This window comes from Netta rufina (assembly GCF_964035555.1).
Source record: "Netta rufina genome assembly, chromosome: 13".
In the NCBI taxonomy this organism is placed as follows: Eukaryota; Metazoa; Chordata; class Aves; order Anseriformes; family Anatidae; genus Netta; species Netta rufina.
The window spans coordinates 4087370-4108815 of record NC_140136.1 but is presented as its reverse complement, the minus strand read 5'-3'; the positions used below and the strand labels follow the sequence as shown (position 1 = coordinate 4108815).

At 36.5% G+C, this 21446-nt stretch overlaps 1 protein-coding gene across 1 annotated transcript in view; it reads left to right on the top strand.

The window, feature by feature from the left end:
• The window catches only part of CDH13 (cadherin 13), a 481427-nt gene that overhangs the window by 405098 nt on the left and 54883 nt on the right, over nt 1-21446 (top strand). The window contains exons 9-10 of the mRNA XM_084294592.1: nt 13407-13589; nt 14863-15116. Coding sequence (XP_084150718.1) covers nt 13407-13589; nt 14863-15116 — 437 coding nt within the window. The remainder of the gene's footprint in view (nt 1-13406; nt 13590-14862; nt 15117-21446) is intronic.

The following is a 21446-nucleotide window of genomic DNA, read 5'->3' as shown; positions in this document are numbered from 1 at the left end:
CAGATATTTTTTTTTTCTTGGTTTGTTTTTATTTTTCCCTGATAAAAATCACTTTGGCAAAGGGAGTAGTGGAACAGAATGTGAATCAATCTGCTTTCTTCATTTCATAGTTGCTCTGGAATTTAAATGCAGGCCTTTAAATACTTCTTTGCCAGACAATTCTTGAACATCATGAAGTAATGGTTGAGGTTTGTAAAGAAGCATGATTTTCTTTAGAAGATGTCTCTGTAGTGGCAGGAGCAGTTTGTCCCCATGCAACTGCTAAGACAGAGTTGTTAATTCCACAGTAAGAGGGGAGGAGTTATAATTGGAGCAGATATTTACAGTGACCACATTGTAGACAATCTCAAAACAATTAAATTTGGGTATCTGGTTCCCTTTCAATCCTTCCCTAAGCTGAGATCATAATTATTTTCCTCTCCTTTTTCCTTGTGTTTTCTTGCCAAAAGAGAATGGTACAAGATAGGAAGGCAAATGTCAGAAGTATAATTTTCATCTTTTATCTGCAGAAGGGAGGGCAAATGTGATTTTGTAGCTAGATACTGTACCTCTAGCAGTCAGCCCTAAATCCATTGTGCTGAAGAGTCCTGCATGGTGAGGAGCTTGAGACTGGGAACTCAGTGAAGGATTTCCTTCCTATCACTTGGTTTGGGGCAAAGACTTTTATTTTATTTTATTTTATTTTAGCAATCAAGTTAGCTTCATGGAAGTTAATGAGTATATCTGCATTTAAAATGTTAGAAAGCTATGAAAAGTGCTTCGTTCCCCTTTCTGCTTTGGATTTTGGACTTGGTCCTATCATGAAATCTGCAGGGGAAAGGATCTCAAGATATAATGACATTCTGTCCTCCTATCTGTACAATTTCTAGTATTTGTATATCTTATTTTCCCTTCAAGAGCTTTGAAAGTTCAGTCTCTGTGGTCCTCCAGCAATCTATATCAGTACTTGAGCTACCCTGAAGTTTTGACTCATCTGTAATGGGAATTTTTCTTGCCTCCACTGAAGCCCATTGCTTCTTGGCCTTTTCCACTATGAAGGTGGCACATAGACAATTCCCTTCTCTACAGCAGCCCCGTGTGTATTTTTGCTATGCAGGTTAGTTCAAGCCCAGGAGTGTGAGAAGTCTGCCTGCTCTCCAATTGCTCTTTGCCTTCTGTAGTGTGGGCAGGAAGCGGGTGCAGTACTACAGCTGGGGCTTCCCAGTGCTGAGCAGATGGAAGATTTCCTGCTTCTGTCTTGCACACTATACTTTTTCTTACACATCTTCATGCAGTTTTGCTGTTTTCACAACATTAAATTGCCTTTATTGTCCACGATTCTTTTCCAGTAGCAGAGTAAGTGACAAAACTAACATCTGCCATATGTGGTTTCTTCTTCTTTCATCCTCACCACAGGAGGGGAAGAGTGTATGGATTTTGAGCACTTGGATGCAGCTGTTTATTTTCTTCTTATATGTGTGGTTTTGTGTTTAATACAGAGAAATTGATTAAATCATCCAGATGTTTTCTTTTTAGTTATTTTGGGTTTTGTTATGTAACCAGCTGAGGATATTTCATATACAAATAAGAATGTATAAGTACTGGCTAGGGACCTTTGTGTCATAGCTAGGCACACTGTGATCTTCTCCATGCGATTCTGCTAATATACCTAACTTCTAACCTGCAATTAGCCCATAGTTCCTATTTTGGGTTTCTCTTCAGCTAAGGGAGTTTGACAGCTGAGTCAGGCTTTCTGCCGTGGGCAAATGTGCAGAGGGGCCTAGGAGGAGATTCAATTCCAGAGTTAGTTCTGAGCAAGTTTCGTTAATGCTTTATAAGTATATAGCATTTTTCATTCCAAAGAACCCCAAAGGAACATACAGAAAATGGATCCTCTCCATGGGCAAGCAGAAGATTAAACTGCAGCTTTCTGCTGCTTGCAGGGAAAAGGGAGTCTTAAGACTTCGTTTCCTTTATTAAAGGATCCTACTCAGGAAAGCTGCTTTAATTTCTAAAGGAGCATGTCCAGTAACAGCTAACCCTGGTGTTGTAGTGTTACCCTCAAAATCTTGTTGTTGGGCAAAGGGAAGTCCACTTTGGCCAAAATTTTATTGTTAGCATAATTGAAAACTAATCCAAGGCTATCCGATCCCAACAGCCATTATTAATCCAGATCTAATGACAACTGGAAAAAAAAATCCTCTGTGCAGAAAAAGTGTCAGTAATGATAGTAATACAGTTATAAAATTGTCACACATGCTTCTTGGTTTCTACTGCTTTATCTGCTCTGTATGCTCACCTTTTCCTGGTTCCTCTGAGTCTTAAAGGTGGTGGGTCCAATTTAAGTCCAAAGAAAACAAAGTTGCAGGCAGTTGGTGAACGGTTCCTACAGAGCAAGCCTGACCAACCTCTGTCCTGTGGCCTTGCAAACTCACAACTTAGGGCTATTACTAGCAATGGCAATACCATGTTCCCATATTGCTCTGTGTTATCTAGGACAGCACTTTGGGCCCTATTCACAGAAAAAGAAGTTTGAGTATATCATGGTTGATGCAGAGTTCGTGCAACTGCGGCCTCTTGTCTTCACTGCTGCGGGAGTGAGCGAGTGATGTGCTCCAACACATTTCAAAGTGTGATGGAAGCTCTCCATCATCATTAGTCCACTGAAACTGTGTTAACCAACCCATCTGTGTGTCAGAAAGCAGAGACAGCGGCTGTGGCAGCAGCCTCTGGACTCAGAATAAAGAATATCAGTGATCATCAGGATCGTTACATAGGATGTAAAACTAACCAGTAGGAGTCAAACCGATCTGCTGGGCCTTTGTATTCATGTGAGAAGTGCCTAAGGCTTTCAGGGACTAGTAAGGGATCTCTTTTATAGTTCATCCCAGGCACAGTGTGGACTGCTTCCATTAGGGCACACACGCAAGGGTGCTGGGCAGCCTTAGTGTAGGACCGTGGCATAACATAAGTAATCAAAGCCTCTGCATGGAAGAAAAATGAAGTGGGACTCAGCTAAACAATATTAAAAATCTACCAAAGGCAAAAGAAGAACTAAAATCTGGCAGTGGCAGGAGGGACAAATGGAGAGAACTAAGAGGTTTTCTCTGAGCCACCTCTAGCATGTGTTACAGGGAAAAATGCTCTGAGCGATGAAAGCGTGTGTGTGTCTGTGAGGATGTTTGTTATACCAGTTAATACAGGAATCTCTTCCTCCTCTGGTTTTTCTTTCACCTACAAAGCTCAATGTCCCTGACTTTATGAGTGAAAATATCACAAGTAATTGAAGCTGCAAATCCCAGCAGAATATTAAATTAGAAATTAAGCAAAAATGCTCATCAGTTGGAGCACAGGAATCCTGGGCAAATTTTCTAATGCAGTGGTACAGCAATTGGAATAATTTTTTCCTAACTGCTTCACTAACTAAATTGATTGAATTAAATGTGTTCTATGGTGCTAGCTAACCTCTGACCCCAGTTACTCAGGATAATCAGGGGGGTAATCAGCCTGCCATGATCTGAGCTCCAAAGGAACAAGAATATTGTAAGGTTCAGGGAGCCTACGCTGGCATTAATCAGATGTCATCAGGGCTTGATTATAAATCCTAAAGACCACCAAATTGATACAACATGGTTTAATTCACTAAAAATTAGGTATCTACATATTAATCACCAAGAAGAATATCTGAAAGTGATTGCTTTTCTACTAAGTGAAGTCAGGTGTCAACGCTTTGGAATGTCGCACAGTTTTGTAATAAATATAATGATCAGCATCAGCACAAAAGTAGCATTAGCCAGATTAAAAAAGATTTTGTTCTAACCTCAAATAGATTTTTCCTCCTGTTGGAGTTTACAGCTCCATTGAAATCATTCTTCATGTTTCAACTCTAATTATGAGCTTACTCAGAAGCAAGAAATAGTATATGTTTCAAGCTACCTGCTAACACAGCATTTTTCTCACTTCCAAGTGAAGAAAGGGTGGCTGCTTACAGTGTGCCATACAGCTGTGTGTAGGAATTAAGTGATATTTATTGTCCCTTAAAATTACTTCCCTCAGAACTGGCAAGCTCAGTTGAAAAATCTGTATCTAGAAATTTGCGTTAGGATCCAGTTAATTACTGGTGTGCTTGCTTGCTCTCTTTGGGAAGAGTTCAGTGTGGCAATTTTGATGCAGATGTATTAGCATATTATGTAGATACTTGCTACAGAAGAAGGAGAAGCAGTCTTAAGAGAGAGTAATAGCACAGATGCTTAATAAACTAATTTTCTTCATACATGTACTGACTTAATGAGCATTGATCCTCATGGAAAAGATGTATTTATTTTTTTTTATGTAAACCAATGATATTATCAAATGCTTGTTTCTCTTATTGGTGTCACCTGTGTTTCCTGGGAATTGCTTTTATTTGCAATAGAAACTTGATTTGCTTGAAATTAGAGGGCTTACACCACTTCTCAAGGATTTTTGAGCATGCTGCCATGTTAGCTGTGTCTCGATGAAGACATTGTATAAAGTCTGGACATTCCAGCAAGTCAGCTTCAGTGATTACTTGCTGTCTAGATGCACTGGACTTTCTGCATATGTTCAGACTAACTGTGGAGCAGATTTGTGCTGATTTTCCTTACATTCTATGAACACACTGCAGTGATGGTCTTTACAGGCACGATAATCATGATGTGCCATGCCACTGGGACAGGCCATTTGCTGTTAATGTTCAGGTAATCCCTGCAGCCCATACATGATAGTTCTGGTAGGCTTGATCCACCGTACATAAGCTTCATGGTATGCGCAGCTTTCTGTCCAAAGCACACATGTGGTGCCTTGACCTGTCTTAACTTCCCTTTTAATTCTTGGTGTTCAGACACATAAAGTGAGAAGCACTGCCGTCAAACTTGTAGTTGTTCGCCTTGTCCAAATAGCTTAGAGAGTTATTCAGTAGCTTAAGAGAGAGTTCAGTATCAGGGTATATAAAAATCCTTAGTTCATTCTTTATCTTCTGTATTAATAAAAAGAACCAAATGGCACTTATTTATTTACAGCAAAACTTATCCAGCTGAGGTTGAAAAGGTGTTTGTGTTTAAGAAGGCTGTGTGTACAGAGAATGTATGGTTAGGTGTACATAAATTGCAGGTGAAAAAATGAAAGAGCTCTCAATGTTCTGTCTGCAACATTCTAGACAGGAAATAGGCACACAATGGGCACTTACAAAAGTAATGTTTCGCTTTTCTTTTTTTACAAATATTTTTCTTTCAAGAAGAGATGAAATGAGCATTGGCAGAAAGAGCTGGGCAGTGGGAGATGGAGACCGTGGGTAACCTTAAAGCAGAAAGCAATGAATCCATTTAGCGTATCTTTGCTTTCTTCCTGACCTTTTCCACATCTCTTCAGAGCCAAACTGCGTAGCTGTCTGCTCCATGCTTCAATCACTCTTCAGCACTGTAGGTCTCAATATATGCTTAAATCTCATGTGTTTTCAAAGCAGGCCACCTCAGCTGCAAGTGAACTTCTCTCAAACTGCCTTTTGAAAGCTCACATCACAGTACTGTATGGGGAGGCTCAGATCACTCCATAGTTATTAGTCAGATAGGTTGCATTTATTTCTGTTATACTCTCTTCTTGACCTTGGAAAAAACTTTTTGTTGTTGTTCTAATGCGGCTGGAGACCCCAGGACCTAGCTGTTCCCTTGTCAGATTAACTAACAAGAACACTGTTTTCCTGGATGTTCAAAATAAGATCAAGATGTTTCTGCCGTGGAAGGAAAAAACAGAAGAGAGACTATTAATCGTGAAAATTCACTTATGTCTGTGATCACTGAACTATTCTCCTTGTATACATTTATACACCTCCTTTTTGATATAGCAGTAATATTCATATTCAGTGTATATTGTGTAAACAGGATGTAGGCTAGACAATCTACCAGAATTACTTTCTATCAGAAAGTAATGCATATGCAGTAGAAGAAACTGTGTGTGGTAGACTTCATTCATTATTTTGCTGGTAGTCTTGGAACACTTGTGTTTAGATGGACTGAAACACGGAGTGTTGGCCTAAATTCTCCTTTCCGCACCCAGTTTTCCTCAGAAAACAAAATGCTGGCTAGAGATTTCATTTTTAAAATTCAGACAAATTCTGTATCACTGCAGATAAAACTGCCTGTAAACTTCCATCTGTACCTCCTGCCTCCACTGGCACAGTGTGAAACTTTGCAGAGTTCTTATCTGCTTCCAAAAGAGAGTTTTCAAATCGGACTAACTTCAGTCGGCTCTCAGCTGGAGGGGCTTGTAAATCTAGGGCATCTCATCCCCATCAGTTGGCACAACCTGAAATGCCAGAAGTTTGGGGAATTGACGAAATTCACTGCTAAAATATTCTAGAGATACCAGTTACTTTGAATGGTGCTGTTAGGCACTGCGCACCAAAGACCACGTGAAGAAGCTTAACCACTGTCAAAACATCTGTTGTTGGCAGCATGGGTTGTGATCAGCTGTAAGCTGGCACAATGAATAACTACCTTCTTGAGAAAAAATCGCCATGTCCTCTCTGACCGTCATTAGCCTCAGCAAGAACTCTATGTGGATTGATGGGGGAATTCTTGTAAAATCTTTCTGCTGCTAAAATGCAGTGGAAGAGACTGAAAGAAAAATCCAGCTATGGTCATTTTATCTAAAAAATACATCCAGGATCTTAGAAAGAAGATAGGCTTTCCACTGCTCTTGATGGAGAGAGCAATTAGGAGGAAATAATACTTAGCTAGGTTGGCTGAATACATCACAAGTGGTCTCAAACGTGAAAAGCAAATTTCTCACTGGTCCCTAGGTAACACTGTTGCTGAACCAGGTGAATAGGTGTAGTTTGCTCTTTCAGGCTTGGTCAGATCATCATTTTCTCTGATGCTGTTGTTTTAAATATAAGGTTTGTTCTTTCTAGAGGGGTGTGGGAGGAGATTATTTGGCGAATAAGAAAAGAACGTCACTATTGCTTTGGCTTGTTCTCAAAAGTACCTAAAGTGTAGTAAATATTATAGTCACCTTTCTGTCCACCTGGAGAAAGAGTATTTTCTATGATCTGACCATCATTCTAGAAGTATTCATTGCATTTAAGGATATTTGAATTATTCTATAAATAAATTAATGCATGTTGTATTTATAAGTGGAAAAAAAGAGAATGAATCCTTTCTAAATGTTTTACGTATGCTAATAATAATAACAATAATAATAATAAATGCCTTCCTTTTGAATCTTTAGACCTCTGTACTACATTTGGTGTATTCCCATTAGGTAATAGGCTTTGATGCAGGCATTCAACATATGATTAAAATACGTTAGAATTCTCTTTTTGCCTTCATTCCAGCTTCAAGAGGTGGATTGAGAAGTAGTCAAAATTTTGTGTAAGCAAAGGTCTTCAAAACAACTCCCCAAAGTAGCTATTTCCAAGTGTCCTTCACAATCACTTACAGTCTCTGAAAGGCCTTTTATTCTACTGCAAGCATGTAAATGAGGGGATAGGAATACATCATCATCTCTGAAAGAGATTTGAGCCACTGTTGTGGGGAAAGAAGCAGAAAGGAAAATTTTATTCATTCATTTGTGAATTTTATGAGTGTCTTACTCTATAAATCTTTCAAAGTTTTCTAAGATTTATGATGTCTGCAAGAGAAATAAAAAGCTCTTCGCATGGCCACTTTGGCAAATTAACAGGCAATTCCTGCTGCACCCGGCAGGTCATCCATCCATCTATTTTACCCTGTTACACTTGCGTTCTGTTCCTGCCCTACACCACCATGAGTCCTAATACCTAGAGAGTTCTTCAAGAGATCCAACCGAGTCCTAGAGATGGCTTGGCTTCATTACATGGAAGGCTGCTCACAGAAGGATTTGTACATGGAGCATGGGGAAACAGCCTGATTAATGAGTTTTGTTTCTTTGTTTGCTGCATTACTTGGACTTCTTAGCAGTGCTTTTCCAAGCAGACTGATGAGCAGCAAAACAAGATAAAGTCATGCTGAAACCCTCTTGCCTTTCCTTTCATCATTCATGCATATAATATCAGCATTGCTAAGCATCTTTGTGTTTTTCAATAACAAGGCACAAATTTATAGAACCTGCAGAAATTATAGCCATATTACGGAGAGCAGAATTTAATCTCTGGCCTTCCATTTATCTAATTAATCCTTTGGATTTGTTGCTGTTTTTGCAGGTGGCAGCATACAGTGAACACAAATACCCATTTGGTGTTTCATTATTGAGAAGTACTTCTGTTTTGTAAAGTAACTGGCCTGTGCCTTGAAAGATCACACAGCATTTACATTGCATAGCCTGTGAAATTAATTCCGAAGTAAAAAGGGAAAATGCATCCAAAATGATTACGGTCAATTTCATATGTTCAGAAAGATTTTTTCTAAGCTACAATTGAATTCTTTCTGTAATTTCACTAAGGAGATGGAGAATATTATGTACTTAGAAAAAATACAGAATAAACTAAAAGACACACTTTAAGTTAAGAAATAATGTAATGCCTACAAGCCTGCATTATAGCAGTAAGAAAATGACAATTACTAAAGACTGTTCAGGTGACTCATAGCTTTAATTTGTGTTTTGCATCTAGTTTACACCATCAAATTCTTGTCATGCTATGATAATGCTTTATATTTACAGGGTATCTTTCACCTAAGTGGCTTCCAAAGTGCTTCATGCATTGCTCCATGTACAGATTACATCAATTTAATCCATTACATTAATACAGCTATCTCTGCAGCAAGGTACAGCAGCTATTCGAGTCCATATGGTAAAGGCTATGCACAGTTTAAAGAGAGAGAAAATACCTTCAAAATCTGTAGAAGAGATTAGGGAGAATGTACTACTAAATTACAATTTGCCCTGGCCACAAAATTAAAAATAAAATTGCTGGTGTGAAGAGTTCAGGTTGGCTGCAGTCAGTCAGGTTTTCTGTTTTATGGCCCACCTGGAGCCCCCAATACTAGGGCAGCACATGTGGTCATTGTGCTGAAAAGGTGACTGAAGAATCATCAGAATCACTTTGTTCGATGCTTAAATGTTATGGTAAATATTTCCACCTAGTATTTATTTCACCTGCCTCACGTCTGAAGTCTGATGAGCTCTGAGCACCAGATTACTTGCTTTATTGTTAGCCAGCAAGCTGGGCTTTGTGTCCCAGTGAATTTCACAAGAAATTCCACATTAGTGACATAACATCCTAATTCCTGATTGCTTGAATATGCAAACCTTTGTGATTACTCTAAAAATCTATTTGTCTTTGGAGATATTCCAGATACAGAGCTACAAAAAATACATTATTTTATTAACAACAAAATATTGGCCACTAAGGTGCACACATGCTGAGTGACAGCATGTGAAGTAAAAGAAGTAAAGACAAACAGCAAACAGATTGCAAAAGATTTCTTAAGCTTGTTCTTGTATTTTCAAGAAAGTAGATAGAAAAATGTGGTTGTAAATGGTGGTCTTCAGTGAAGAAGGACAAATACAATAATACAATTTCCTTGGGGAGTTTGTAATGGAGCTGTGTGAATTAACATATCCCATTATTTCTCATCTTTTGTGATATATAAATGGGGAAACAAACAGATGATGATAACACAGAATACCTTCAACTGGAATGTTACCCTGATTAATGCAAACTGATGTGCAGTTTTAATTTGGTTGTTCTTGACTGGGAATCACAGCGTGTAGAATCCTAATGAGCCATGGAGTAGCGATCACCAATCCCAGACACGTATATCTCACGTTGTGTTTGCTGCTTGTGGCAGCTCTTTAATTTAGGTTATGTCAGCAGTCCACTCTGAGGCAGACGTTTTTTAGTGACTTCATAAGGGCATTAAAGTTATTCCTGCATGCTCATGTCATTGCTGGACAACAAACACTGAGGTGATTCTGACGCAGTTAAGTGCATTTGTTGTTCTGTACTCTGTTCTCTGCTCAGTAAAAAAACCCTCACTTGTTATGGAAGCTTTAAATAAGACTGTTGGATAAGAAATTGGATTTAAACCTCCAAATATAACACAGTGACTAGAACTTGTAGTCTGTATTAATGATAAACATAATTATATTTTTTATTAATATCAAAATTAAATGTTTAAATGACAATAAATGACAATTAAATGGCAATGTGGCATATCACTCACAGTGCAAGTTAACCTTACATATTCAAATGCTTGGTTGTGAACATAGCTCCTTCCAGCCAAATGTAGCTCTGTCCCAAGGCCTTCCAAATTATTATTTTTAATATGGGTCCAGATTATGGCAGTTTAAATAAAGTTCTGAACTCATCTATTTTATTCTTAATTTATAGCGGTGCTTAGGGGATGTGCAGATATTTAAAAAGAGTAAAATCAATTAATTCGTGATCCAATTATTTGTGTTAGCCCCTGTGGGGTTTTATTTTAGAGCATTGGATCAGCATCTCCCAGTTAAGCACTGTGCTTTGAGAATGTAAAGCTTTCATGTTGAAATATGATGAACCTGTGGTTATCTTTTCCCTATCTGCAAATTTAATTCCTTTTTTTTTGTCCTTTAATGGTTTTAAAATTCCCTTCTTGCCTTATGTTTTTGAAAGGGACCTCATGTAAATACAACAGATTTTTCTAAATAACAAGAAGCTTATTTTTTATATAAAGGTGACATTAACAGGCAAGAGAGTTCACTTTCTAGATCATATGCCCTGTATTTTTCTGAGCCTCTATGTTTCACAGTAGATATTTAGCTTTTGCAATCACAAATCTGTGATTTATTACACTTTTCATGTTATAAATTTAGAGTAGACCCATATGACAACTTCTGTGATTTGATCATTCTGCTTTTTCATCCATCTTGAACAGAATTTAGTCTAATGTTCCAGACAGCTTCAAATACCCCCTGCGTTTATATGGTCATTTCTAAAATGTAGGGAATGCTAGGGGCGAAAGTACCACTATGCTTGGAATTATCCATCTTGGCACAGCCTTTGCCCATAGACGTTGTCATTTCCTTGATCTGCAGGTGTCAGAAGCTCTGCAGTTTTATGCCCCTAGCAAGTGTATGTGCCCTTTCTGCATTGCTAATTCACTGCAACTGAAGCTTCTGAGAGCCCTTCCTAAATAAGGAGAAAATAAGAGTGCAGAAGAGAGCCAACCCCAGCTGAGATACCTTTGAATTAGATATCCTTAAAATGACATTAAATATTTTTTTGAGATAGGTGGCACACCACAGCAACCTTTTCCATCACAGTTTGTCACTGGTGGATGAAGCATACTAAATTTATCTCACTGGCTTCATAATTATTCATCTAAATAAGATAAGACAGATTTTAAAATATTTAACCCTAACAGGTCTAACTGTTTGCCAGGTGATGGAGGGAGTATTGAACACTTAGTTGAATCAGACTAGTGGACTAAGGACAAGACTTTCATGAAGGATCAATATGAATTAGGAGCAGATAAGATAAGAGTTAGATTCTTTACTTTTCACTTCCTTGAAACCTTGGCACCATTTTACATAGTTTAATAGGAATTATTTGGTATCGAACACTTGTTGAGAAAAATTCTGACCATTATGGGTCGGCTGATGTGTTTTATACATGATCAAACTGAGACAGTAAGAAATAATACAAAAATATCAGACTAATCATTTATTTTCAGTTAGATTAAAAGGTATCCAAGTATGTGTTCCAGTGACAATGTTTTTTGCTGAACAGGAAGGAATACAATCTTTGTAATAATTCCTCTGTTATTTTCAACATCCTGAATAGAGCGTTTCTCTTGATTCACTTCAAAGCAGGAGAAAATATTGTTATATTATCATTTAACGTTAATTAAACTGCAAATGAGCTTAATGATCTGTCCAAAACAAAGCTCAATCACAACCTGTTACATATTAACTATCAAAATCAAAAGAACCTTTAAATTCTTTGTTAAATGTACCAAAGAGGAAGGAGATAGCCAATCATTAATGTCATCCTTTTATAAAATCAGATTTGAGGCTGGATAACTTGAATTGAATGCACACAAATTGAAAAAGGGCTTACAAATATAAGTCAAATTTGTAGGGAGAAATAAATTATTAAAAAAAAAAAAAAAAAGATAACAGCAAATGTAGTTGTCTCCTCTGTAATTTACTATCAGGAAATATATTTTACCTACTATATGCCCAGATTTTGAAATCTCTATATTAGTAAAATACCATTTTCTCACATTCTCACAAAATCTTCTGTAGTGTTATGACGATGTGGTCTTAAGACAGGACAAGAACATCTGTCTATTCAGGTCCTGAAGTCGCTGGAGTGATTTTTGCTCTTGATTGATATATCAAGCATTGCCATTGACAATGTAGCTTTTCAGTAGTGGAGGTATATCAAAACCTATTCGCGTCATTAAGGTTTGTAATTTTGAACTTTTGAAGGCTTAATCCCCAGAAATGCTAAGATTCCCTAATAAACCAAAATAGTACTGCTGATGTTCAGCTCTTCTGAGGATTAGGTATGTTATCATTCTGGTTTATCCAGCTCTAAAGCAGGTATTATCTTATCACTCTTACATACAATCCTTTTAGCATGTCAACTGTAAGTATTTGAAAGGTGAGGAGTGTTATTAAGTCTGACCCTTACAAGCTTTTTGAATGGTTTTCTTAATTTTTTTTTTTTTTTTTCTACATAAATAAGATTGATGTTATACACTGTTTGGCTGGACAGTAAATTAGAATTTTCTCATATAGGGTTTGGCCAGCTGAATAAGACAGCAATGCAACAAACTTCACAAGGTCATAAAAAATTCTTCCACTAAAAAGAGAAAGTAACACTGACATAAAGTTATACAGACAAAGTGATAGCATGTTCAATTATTTTAGTGTCTTAGAGCAAACCCACCCGCCTGCCCAAAATGACATGTGGACACTTTTTGTGAAAACCGTTTTACATATTGATAACAGTATAGTGAACAATTAGTTAGGATGTGGAACTTTATAAAAATAATAGTCTGAAATGCAAGACTGGATTATTTGTAAAAAAAAAAAAATTACATTAAGGGACAAGAATGGGCTGTATTAGATAGCTTCCTATGGTGCATAGCTTTGAGGGTAGTTCCCTTTCTGACAGCACATGCATCCATGCAACCCTGTATATATTTTCAGGGTTCACTTTTCCAGTAATATGAGATGAACTGTCTGTGGTCAGAATTTTCTAACGCTTGATTACTATCACATTTCTATTTATCTGCTCTTTATTGAATGTAGAGTAGTAACGTGTGCTACCTTATATTTCATGGGTGATAATGTATTATTTAGAGCCAATAACATTCAGTTTTACTCAAGGATTACATCTTTCTCCTGTTGTGATAAATAATTAATGCTGGCTTGTATATCTCATCTGCGTGGTCATTAATTGAAAATATTAACAATTTCCTCTCCATTTTTTTTTCTAGTTTCAGGCCACAGTAAAAGAAGGAGTCACAGGTGTAATAGTAAACTTAACTGTTGGTGACCGAGATGACCCTGCAACTGGAGCGTGGAGAGCTGTCTACACCATTATTAATGGAAATCCAGGCCAGAGTTTTGAAATCCATACCAATCCCGAGACTAATGAGGGAATGCTCTCTGTTGTCAAAGTAAGGATAATTTGCTATTATACTGCATTATTACTGTAAGTTACATCCCCTGGATTTACTACATTGGAGAAGGCACAGCAAGGATAAGTTACTCAAAAATACATACTTGGCTACCAGCACTTGTTTCCTTAAGCCAATATGTATAACTCCCTTTCTGTTACAATAACCTTGCTTCTTTAATGATAACAACCTGCATGATGCTAACAACACTGCCTTTGTCCTTAAGTAATAGCTAGTTTTTTCGGAACCATCACAATTAATTAATAGTGAGACTTTACAGTGCTGTTTTTTTTGTGACTGAGAGCACAATTAGAATTCGAGTGCCACATTTTGTACTCAGAGGACACATATACAAATACCAGGGAAGTAAGGAATGTGGCTTCAAACTGAACTAGAGTGCTGCCTTTGATTCCACATTTCTAAAGTATCATAAAACAAACAAACAAACAAACTAAAAAACCCACTACCTGTCTTTGTATGAAGATAGTTGAAGATAATCCTGTATTTAAAAAAAAATAAAAAATAATAATAATCCTGGTTGCTGCTTGTACCAGAATATTCTCTGTTTGAGAATGCCTCAGAAAATGCATTTTCAATTCTAAAGAGTAATGGAGTATTTTTCCATGGCAGGGGGTTTGGTTTTAATGTAGGAGTTGAAAAAAGAGCCTTATGTTATTTATCATATATACCTATTAAGTGTAACTCTGCTCTGTTTGAAAAATGTATATAATATCATAAATAAGCACGTACATGTAAGAACTGTATGTTTGAGGTATGACAGAAAAATATATGCTCTTGGATACAGAGACATCTCGATCTTTCATTAAGTGCAACTGGTCAACTTGCAAATAATAAAGCTCAAATGAAGCTGTTAAAAAATAACAGCTGAATAGTATAACAGTATGAATTCTTCAGCGTGATGAAATAGAGGAATTATGAAAATTTCTAGGAGCCCATGATACGTCTGTTAATCTCAAAGCATGGTGAACTTTCTGGTTTTCACATTATATTTCCCTTTTCCTTCACATGAATGGTAATATAAATGAATGGTATATAAATATAAAGGCAGGAATTATCTTCAGTGTATTTTATAACTACTGCCATGTCTATCACTAAACTCTGGCCAAGCATCAGATGCAATAGATGCAAAAGAATGCTGTTGTCCCTTTCTGGCTAATTTTTTTCTCCCACAAACTTTGAGTGGGAAATTGAATGAAGAAATGTGTTAAGCACTCTCTTTGCTCTTTCTATTCTGATTTATGATGTTTTACAGCCTTTAGACTATGAGATTTCAGCATTCCACACATTGCTGATTAAAGTAGAAAATGAAGACCCACTGGTTCCAGAAATAGCCTATGGCCCCAGTTCTACAGCAACCGTTCAGATCACTGTTAAGGACGTGAATGAAGGCCCTGTTTTCCACCCAAACCCAATGACAGTGACAAAACAAGAAAACATCCCAATTGGCAGCATCGTGTTAACAGTAAATGCCACTGATCCAGATACTTTGCAACATCAGACTATCAGGTGAGTGCAGTACCCTCTAATTTTCATCCCCTAGAAAGTGAGTGTCTTTTGTGCCCAATAATTTGTCTGTCAGTACAGAGTTAAATTAAAGTCATTTGGGCTCCAGATAATAAAAAGTGGAAGAAGTGGCCTCCTTTTTCCTGCAGTGAAGAGATTCAGTATGATGGAGACAAAGAACTGCATTAGACAGGGGACAATAATTTTCCAGGCTATGAGAGTGTAGTGGAATAATCAAGTGCCACAAGTAATAGATATACCTTAGCATAGTGTTTCAGAATAACCTTTAACCTGCTTGTTTACACCTTTTCCTTCATGAGAGCCAGAGAAAACATGTAAAATTGAAAACATGGATAGAACTCATCTATTTTACATATTGATTATATTGGTTTATGATCATTTATAATGTTCCTTAGTGAAATAGTGATTGTACATCTGTGTTCAAGGGCTACGGGACAATATTTCTCATTGAAACACTGAAGCTACAGTAAGCTAGGACTTGTTCTTGCCCAGATCAATGCAAGTAAATGCTGATTTCTGTACTATGGTAATGTAATCTATACAGGCACCATGCCACAAGGAGCAAAACTGGGTATTAAGTGATGCCATGGTCTTATAAATTGATCCACCTCTACTGGTCTTTTGTTTTCAGATTTGTTTTTATTTTTATTTTTTTTTTATGAAAGATCAACAGTTTTTTCCCTAATACTAACTTGGCTTTACAGACTGCTTTTGTTAGCGTTCGAGGACTGCAGATAAGGCACTAAAGTTAAAGTCTACATTTAGGTAATTTTTGTTTTTTGTTCGGGAGTCTAATTTCCCCTAGATATCAGCGTACATCTATAAAAGCATAAATATCTTTGTGAGAACGACTTCAAAGCTTTACCTAAACAATGTGTAACATCAGTCTACACTGTGGAGGTAGATTTCCTTACTATTACACGATTATTTAGCATTGATTTTGCATTTCCTTAAGAAGGTCTGGCATAGGTACTGTTTTACAAAAGGAATGTTGATTTGCAGAAGGATCTTGAAGATGTTCTTTTTCAGTAATAAATGTTGGTAAGCATGCCATTGTAAAGGACTGCACTGACAATCTTGGATTCAAATGAGGAGAAGGTGAATTTTATCAGGTGAGCATTGTCATCTGCAATAAAGAAGGAAAAAGGCAAGGCACATAATTAGAAGCTTCAATTCTCTGCATCACCTAAAAAATACCTAGTTAATGGAGTGTGAATATTTCAGTTCTTTTTATCAAAAGAAATTTTGAGTTTTGCCATTCAGTTTATCTTCAGATCAGTTTATCTGAAGGATGATTTTTAGCAGATGTCATTTCCCTTGTTTTCTAAATTTATTTGTGTACTGAATGCATTGATATTCTTAATTTTAGCTTTTGCTCTAAGGATTTATTTCTTTCACTGTTGTCACACAGATTTGTGTTGATGGATGGTAAAACTATGGGATTTCTATTGCATACAGCAATATGACCTTCAGCAGCACTATTCAGAACGTGGTTTGTGTAGTGAAAAGATATTTATGCCTTTTGGGATTGGGACTCAGTTTAAGAAAAAATTATTGAAGTTCTCCATAAGTTTACATATTTCCATGGCAGATAAGTAGAGTCATAATAGTTATTCTAACAGTTGATTTTGCAATTCTAAAAGAAAAGAAAAAAAAGTCAAGAAAAATATTTGGATTTGGTTATCAGAATGAACAATCTGGAACCTATTATCTGAATTTCTCTCCTTGACCAACTGAGTTTGCTGAGTTTCTCCTATCTGAATTGCCACTGAAATTTTAGGAAATACTATTAAGTCACTGAAAACTCTGTTAGCTTTGTGTGTTGTGTGTAACCAGCTGCATAACATAAACATTTTTTGCAGTCCACCCCACCTCACAATTGGTTGCAAAGGAGCTCTAAAAGCTTGACCATTACTGGCTCATAAACTATGAAGAAGTTCCTCAGAAGTGTGTTCATATCTGTGCAGCTAGAATCTGGAAGGTTTTTAACCAAAAGCAAGATTTTCTTTTGTATTCTGCATATGCAAGAACAGAAATAAGCTAGTTTGGGTTGGGAATGAAGAATTATTATATATGGAAACTATTTAAAAGGAAGTGCTTGTATAAGTTAGAAGAAAATAGTGTAAATATAATGGAAATCTGGGAAAAAGTGGAATGCAAGGCTAGTTTCACTACCTTTATGTCCTTCTGATAAAATTACAGAAAAGCATAAAATAGCATTCTTAGAAGATACTTTTAACACTGACCAATATGACTGAAACACAGCTACCAGCAGTGAAAAAGGAAGTCTGCAGTATATGGGAGCAGCATCTACAATTTGGGTCATGTGAAATTGCATGTATAAAGGCCAAAGCTACTCACTGGTTTGGGTCTGGCAGAAATGTTTTTGTCTTAAGTTCCTACAGACAGGTGTTTGTTTAGAGTTTGGGCCTACATCCAGGGCTTTTATGCAGGTTGCATGCCAACTTACATAATTCTCAGACCATTCTGTAATAATTACATCATCAGAGTCTTTACTCTGATTATACTGGTAAAATATAGGCCATGCAGACACAGAACAGAATTTTTAAGAAAACATTACACTAAATATCAGTGACAATGAGAAAGCAATGTTGTGTGTCTGCAACAGGCAATGAATATCAGAATGGCAATGAATGTGAACAATGTCCATCACCCACAACAAAGTATGTGTCTATTCAAAATGTGCAGACATACAAACAAAATAACAAGAGAATTACTAATTTTACTTTTTTATTTTCAGCCTATAACAACTGAGATATGTCTAATTGCAGCCTTATTTTTTTGGTTAGTTTTCTATATAAAACTTGTTAGAAGGGGCTGATGGCTATTGGTAATCAGGAAATTTAATTACTCTACTAGATATAACATTATAAATGCATTTCAAGAACCATGAACAGTGTATTGAAAACTTTCGTACCACTGTCCACATGTAGATTGAATTTATAGTTTGAACACTTCATGTTTGAATGAGATTCAAATTACTTATCTCTTTGATAAATATGGCTTACGTTGTAAAAATTCCTAAAGACAGCTGTACTTTTGAAGCAATTTTCCTTCTTATTGTTCAGCTTGATGTGTTTTTGCAGACTGAGAAATTTCATTTAAAAGCTCAAGCAAGCTGGCAAAATATATTACACTGAAAAAAAAAATATGACTCTGAGTATTTGTTAGACTCAAAACCACATAACAAGCTCTAGCTATCTGTTTTGCACACAATTAGCAGTGAACTTTCATGCTGTCAGCTCTTCTCTGACCTACTGATGCTAACATTTCAAAGAAACTCAAGGGAGAAACATCCTATTGGAAACAAGAACCACTTGCTTATGTTGACCAGCCAAATAATGTAGGAATCTAGTTTAATCTTACTCTAAATTATACCCATTTAAAACTAGGGTAACACTGACTTTTCCCCAACTATGCCCAGATTTATGATTTCCTGTGAAAATGCTGCAATGAGTATAGTGTGCTTTGTACCATGGATGTTATAGAAAGGAAGGAGCAGACAGAACAAGAGAATTTACCTGAACACATACATTTGGGTGGTGAGCAACATTTTTTCCTCTGTGATCACTGCCAGAAAGAAAAAAAAATTATTGAAGTTGGATCGCATTTCTTAGATTCATTAACCTATTTTTAAAGTATTTAATTTCCTCTCATTTCTAACTTTTTTAGAATTAAAAAAGAAAGAAATCCAGCAGGCACCATTTTAATTATAACCCAACAATTTATTATTAGAACACTAATGAAGTTTCTGAAATTTGATTTCTTAATCAGGGATCATTGTTATTTTTGTGCCAGATTTAAGAGTTTAATTTTGGGTGCCTCTTCCCAACCTCTGAAATTTTAATCAGAAGTTTCAAGTGTACATGTCAATGAGAAGTTAAAGGCCAAATTTAATAACATTTTTCACCTTGGGAAATTAAAAGAAGAGTCTTACTCTCTGAAATCCATTATTAACAGTAGATCTTAATTAAACACAGTTACGGTCCTCAATATTTTGTCTGTGTGGAGAGATTGGTTTAAATATTTTTTTCCTTTCTGTATTCAACAAGTCCAGGATATTCAGTAGTTAGACTTTTAACTATGTGTAAATAAGTTGTTTACTGCAGTTTATTTGTAATTTTTAATTAAAGCAGTGTTATTCTCTGGTTTCATGGTTTATCGTGGCGATATATTTTTATTACCTACTGTGCTCTTGGATTTTAAATTATTTATGTAAATATATTATTGCAGTATTTATTCTCAGTAAGCAATTTGATTCAGTGCTTCAGAGATATCTTCACAAGAAAAGTTTATTATAGCTCTAAAGCATATCTAATTCATTAAGTAGAATTAAAATGAAGTATTTGGAGCTGGAGAACTTAGAAACAGAACCCAAACTACAATAAGTTTCATGGGAATACAAAAGGTTGCCAAAAATATCTAAAGCAGTGTATGTAAGCAACTTGTGTGTGTGTGTATTTTTTTATCTGCACCTGATTCCAGCTGACTCCACATAGTATAAATTATTTCTGGAAGCATGGAATAAGGTACAATGTCTCAAAAAAGATTGCCTAAAATTCTGTAAAATAGTGCTGAAACTATGCTGAAGTGGGATCAGTGAGTTTATTCAAAAAAAATCAGTTCAGTGAGTTTATTCAAAATCTCAAATACTTGATAAAACTAAGGAAGATTCACTGGGGAAAAAAAGGGGGGGGGGCGGGCAGGGGAGAGTTTACTTCTGTTACTTCTCTTGTTGCTACCAATCACCACCCTTGTATGAGTGAATATATAAGCCTTGAATAGTAAGGAAAATTTCATGTCTCTTGCTGGGATTTTTTCAGAGATTCTGAACCCCATCAGAACTAGGGTGAGACTTCAAATCATGTTCCTCACAATCATTCGAGGGATCAATTTTACATACTTTGTTTCACATCATGCCTTTTAAAAGCACTTTTATTGCAGATGGAGGTCAAGAAACTTGCTGTTTGGGATACACTGCAATCATTTGCAGAAGTAGTATATAATGAAAGACAGAACGTCCTGAAAAGTGAATGCTTATGAAGTAACATACTTAGTCATTGTTAAATATGTCTCCTAGAGTCTGAAGGACTTGTCTTTGATTCCTAACAACAGGAGATTTGTTTTCCTTCTGCAGACAGAAGAATAGTTCTGTTGTTATAAATGAATGTCTAAGCCATGCTCTCTGCATGCAGCACCAGAGTTTTTCACTGTAAGTTACACCCAAGAGCATCTTGAGTTGGCTCTGCAGTTTTATTTATGACCTGCCTGAACCCAGCCATTGGGAATTTGTAGCACATCTCTGGATCTGAAGTTGCCATATATTGGACAATGGAAATTGTGTTTTGTTTTGTTTTGCTTTTTTCTTTCTTTCTTTCTTCCTTTCACAATTTTAAATTAGAAGGAAAGACAGGTAGAGAGAGAATCTGCTCAAAGCAAAACTTTTTCCCCTTCTGTCTTTCCTGCAAAATTTTGAGACATGGAAAACGTAATTCTAGAGAACTGTATGTATTAGGGCAGGCAAGCAAAGCCAGAAAAGGAGCAATCCAATTACTTCTAAAAGACAAAATTTGGCCAATTCTCTCATGCTACACAATTACCACCTATAATTTTAGGTATTCTCCCATCAGTAATTAGCTCAATAGTCTTTTTACTGAAACTGTTTCTTGAATGTGTTAATACTAGCAGTGTTGGTAATCATGGTGATATGTATATGTGTAATTATCCTAATAGTAATACATTGTCTTTTATTTTCCTTGCTTGACCAAATGGACTTCCACCTTTTGCTTAATAAACGAAGCATACCACTCTTTCCCTCTACAGCAAACTCTTTAGGCCTGCATAAAGATGGGAAAGGAGCAAAATTGTGTCTGGAGCATACTGTCTCTCTTTTATTCTCCTCTTATACCCGTGATCACACTGATTTAACTCTAGAAGGTTGCTAGTGACTTAAGAGCAAAATCAGGCCCTGATTTTCCTGTTCAGCTGATATGAAGCTGGCCAGCACTATTCAGACAGATCACAGAGTCTGAATTAACTTGGTGGAAGCAACTGATAAAAATCAGAATCACCATTGTGAATTCCCAAGATCAAATTTAAGGGAATAAAAGTAAACAGAGTAAAATCCCAGTGCTGGGATCTTAGCAGAACTGCCAAATCTGGAAAAAAGGCCCTATAAGAGCTATGGGCAGCATCTTACACTGACCATTCAGGAAAGTCACTTTGAACTCTTGTCAGCTTTGATATTGGAGCTGTATAGGACCTACTCTTCCTCAGGGTAGTGAACAGGTG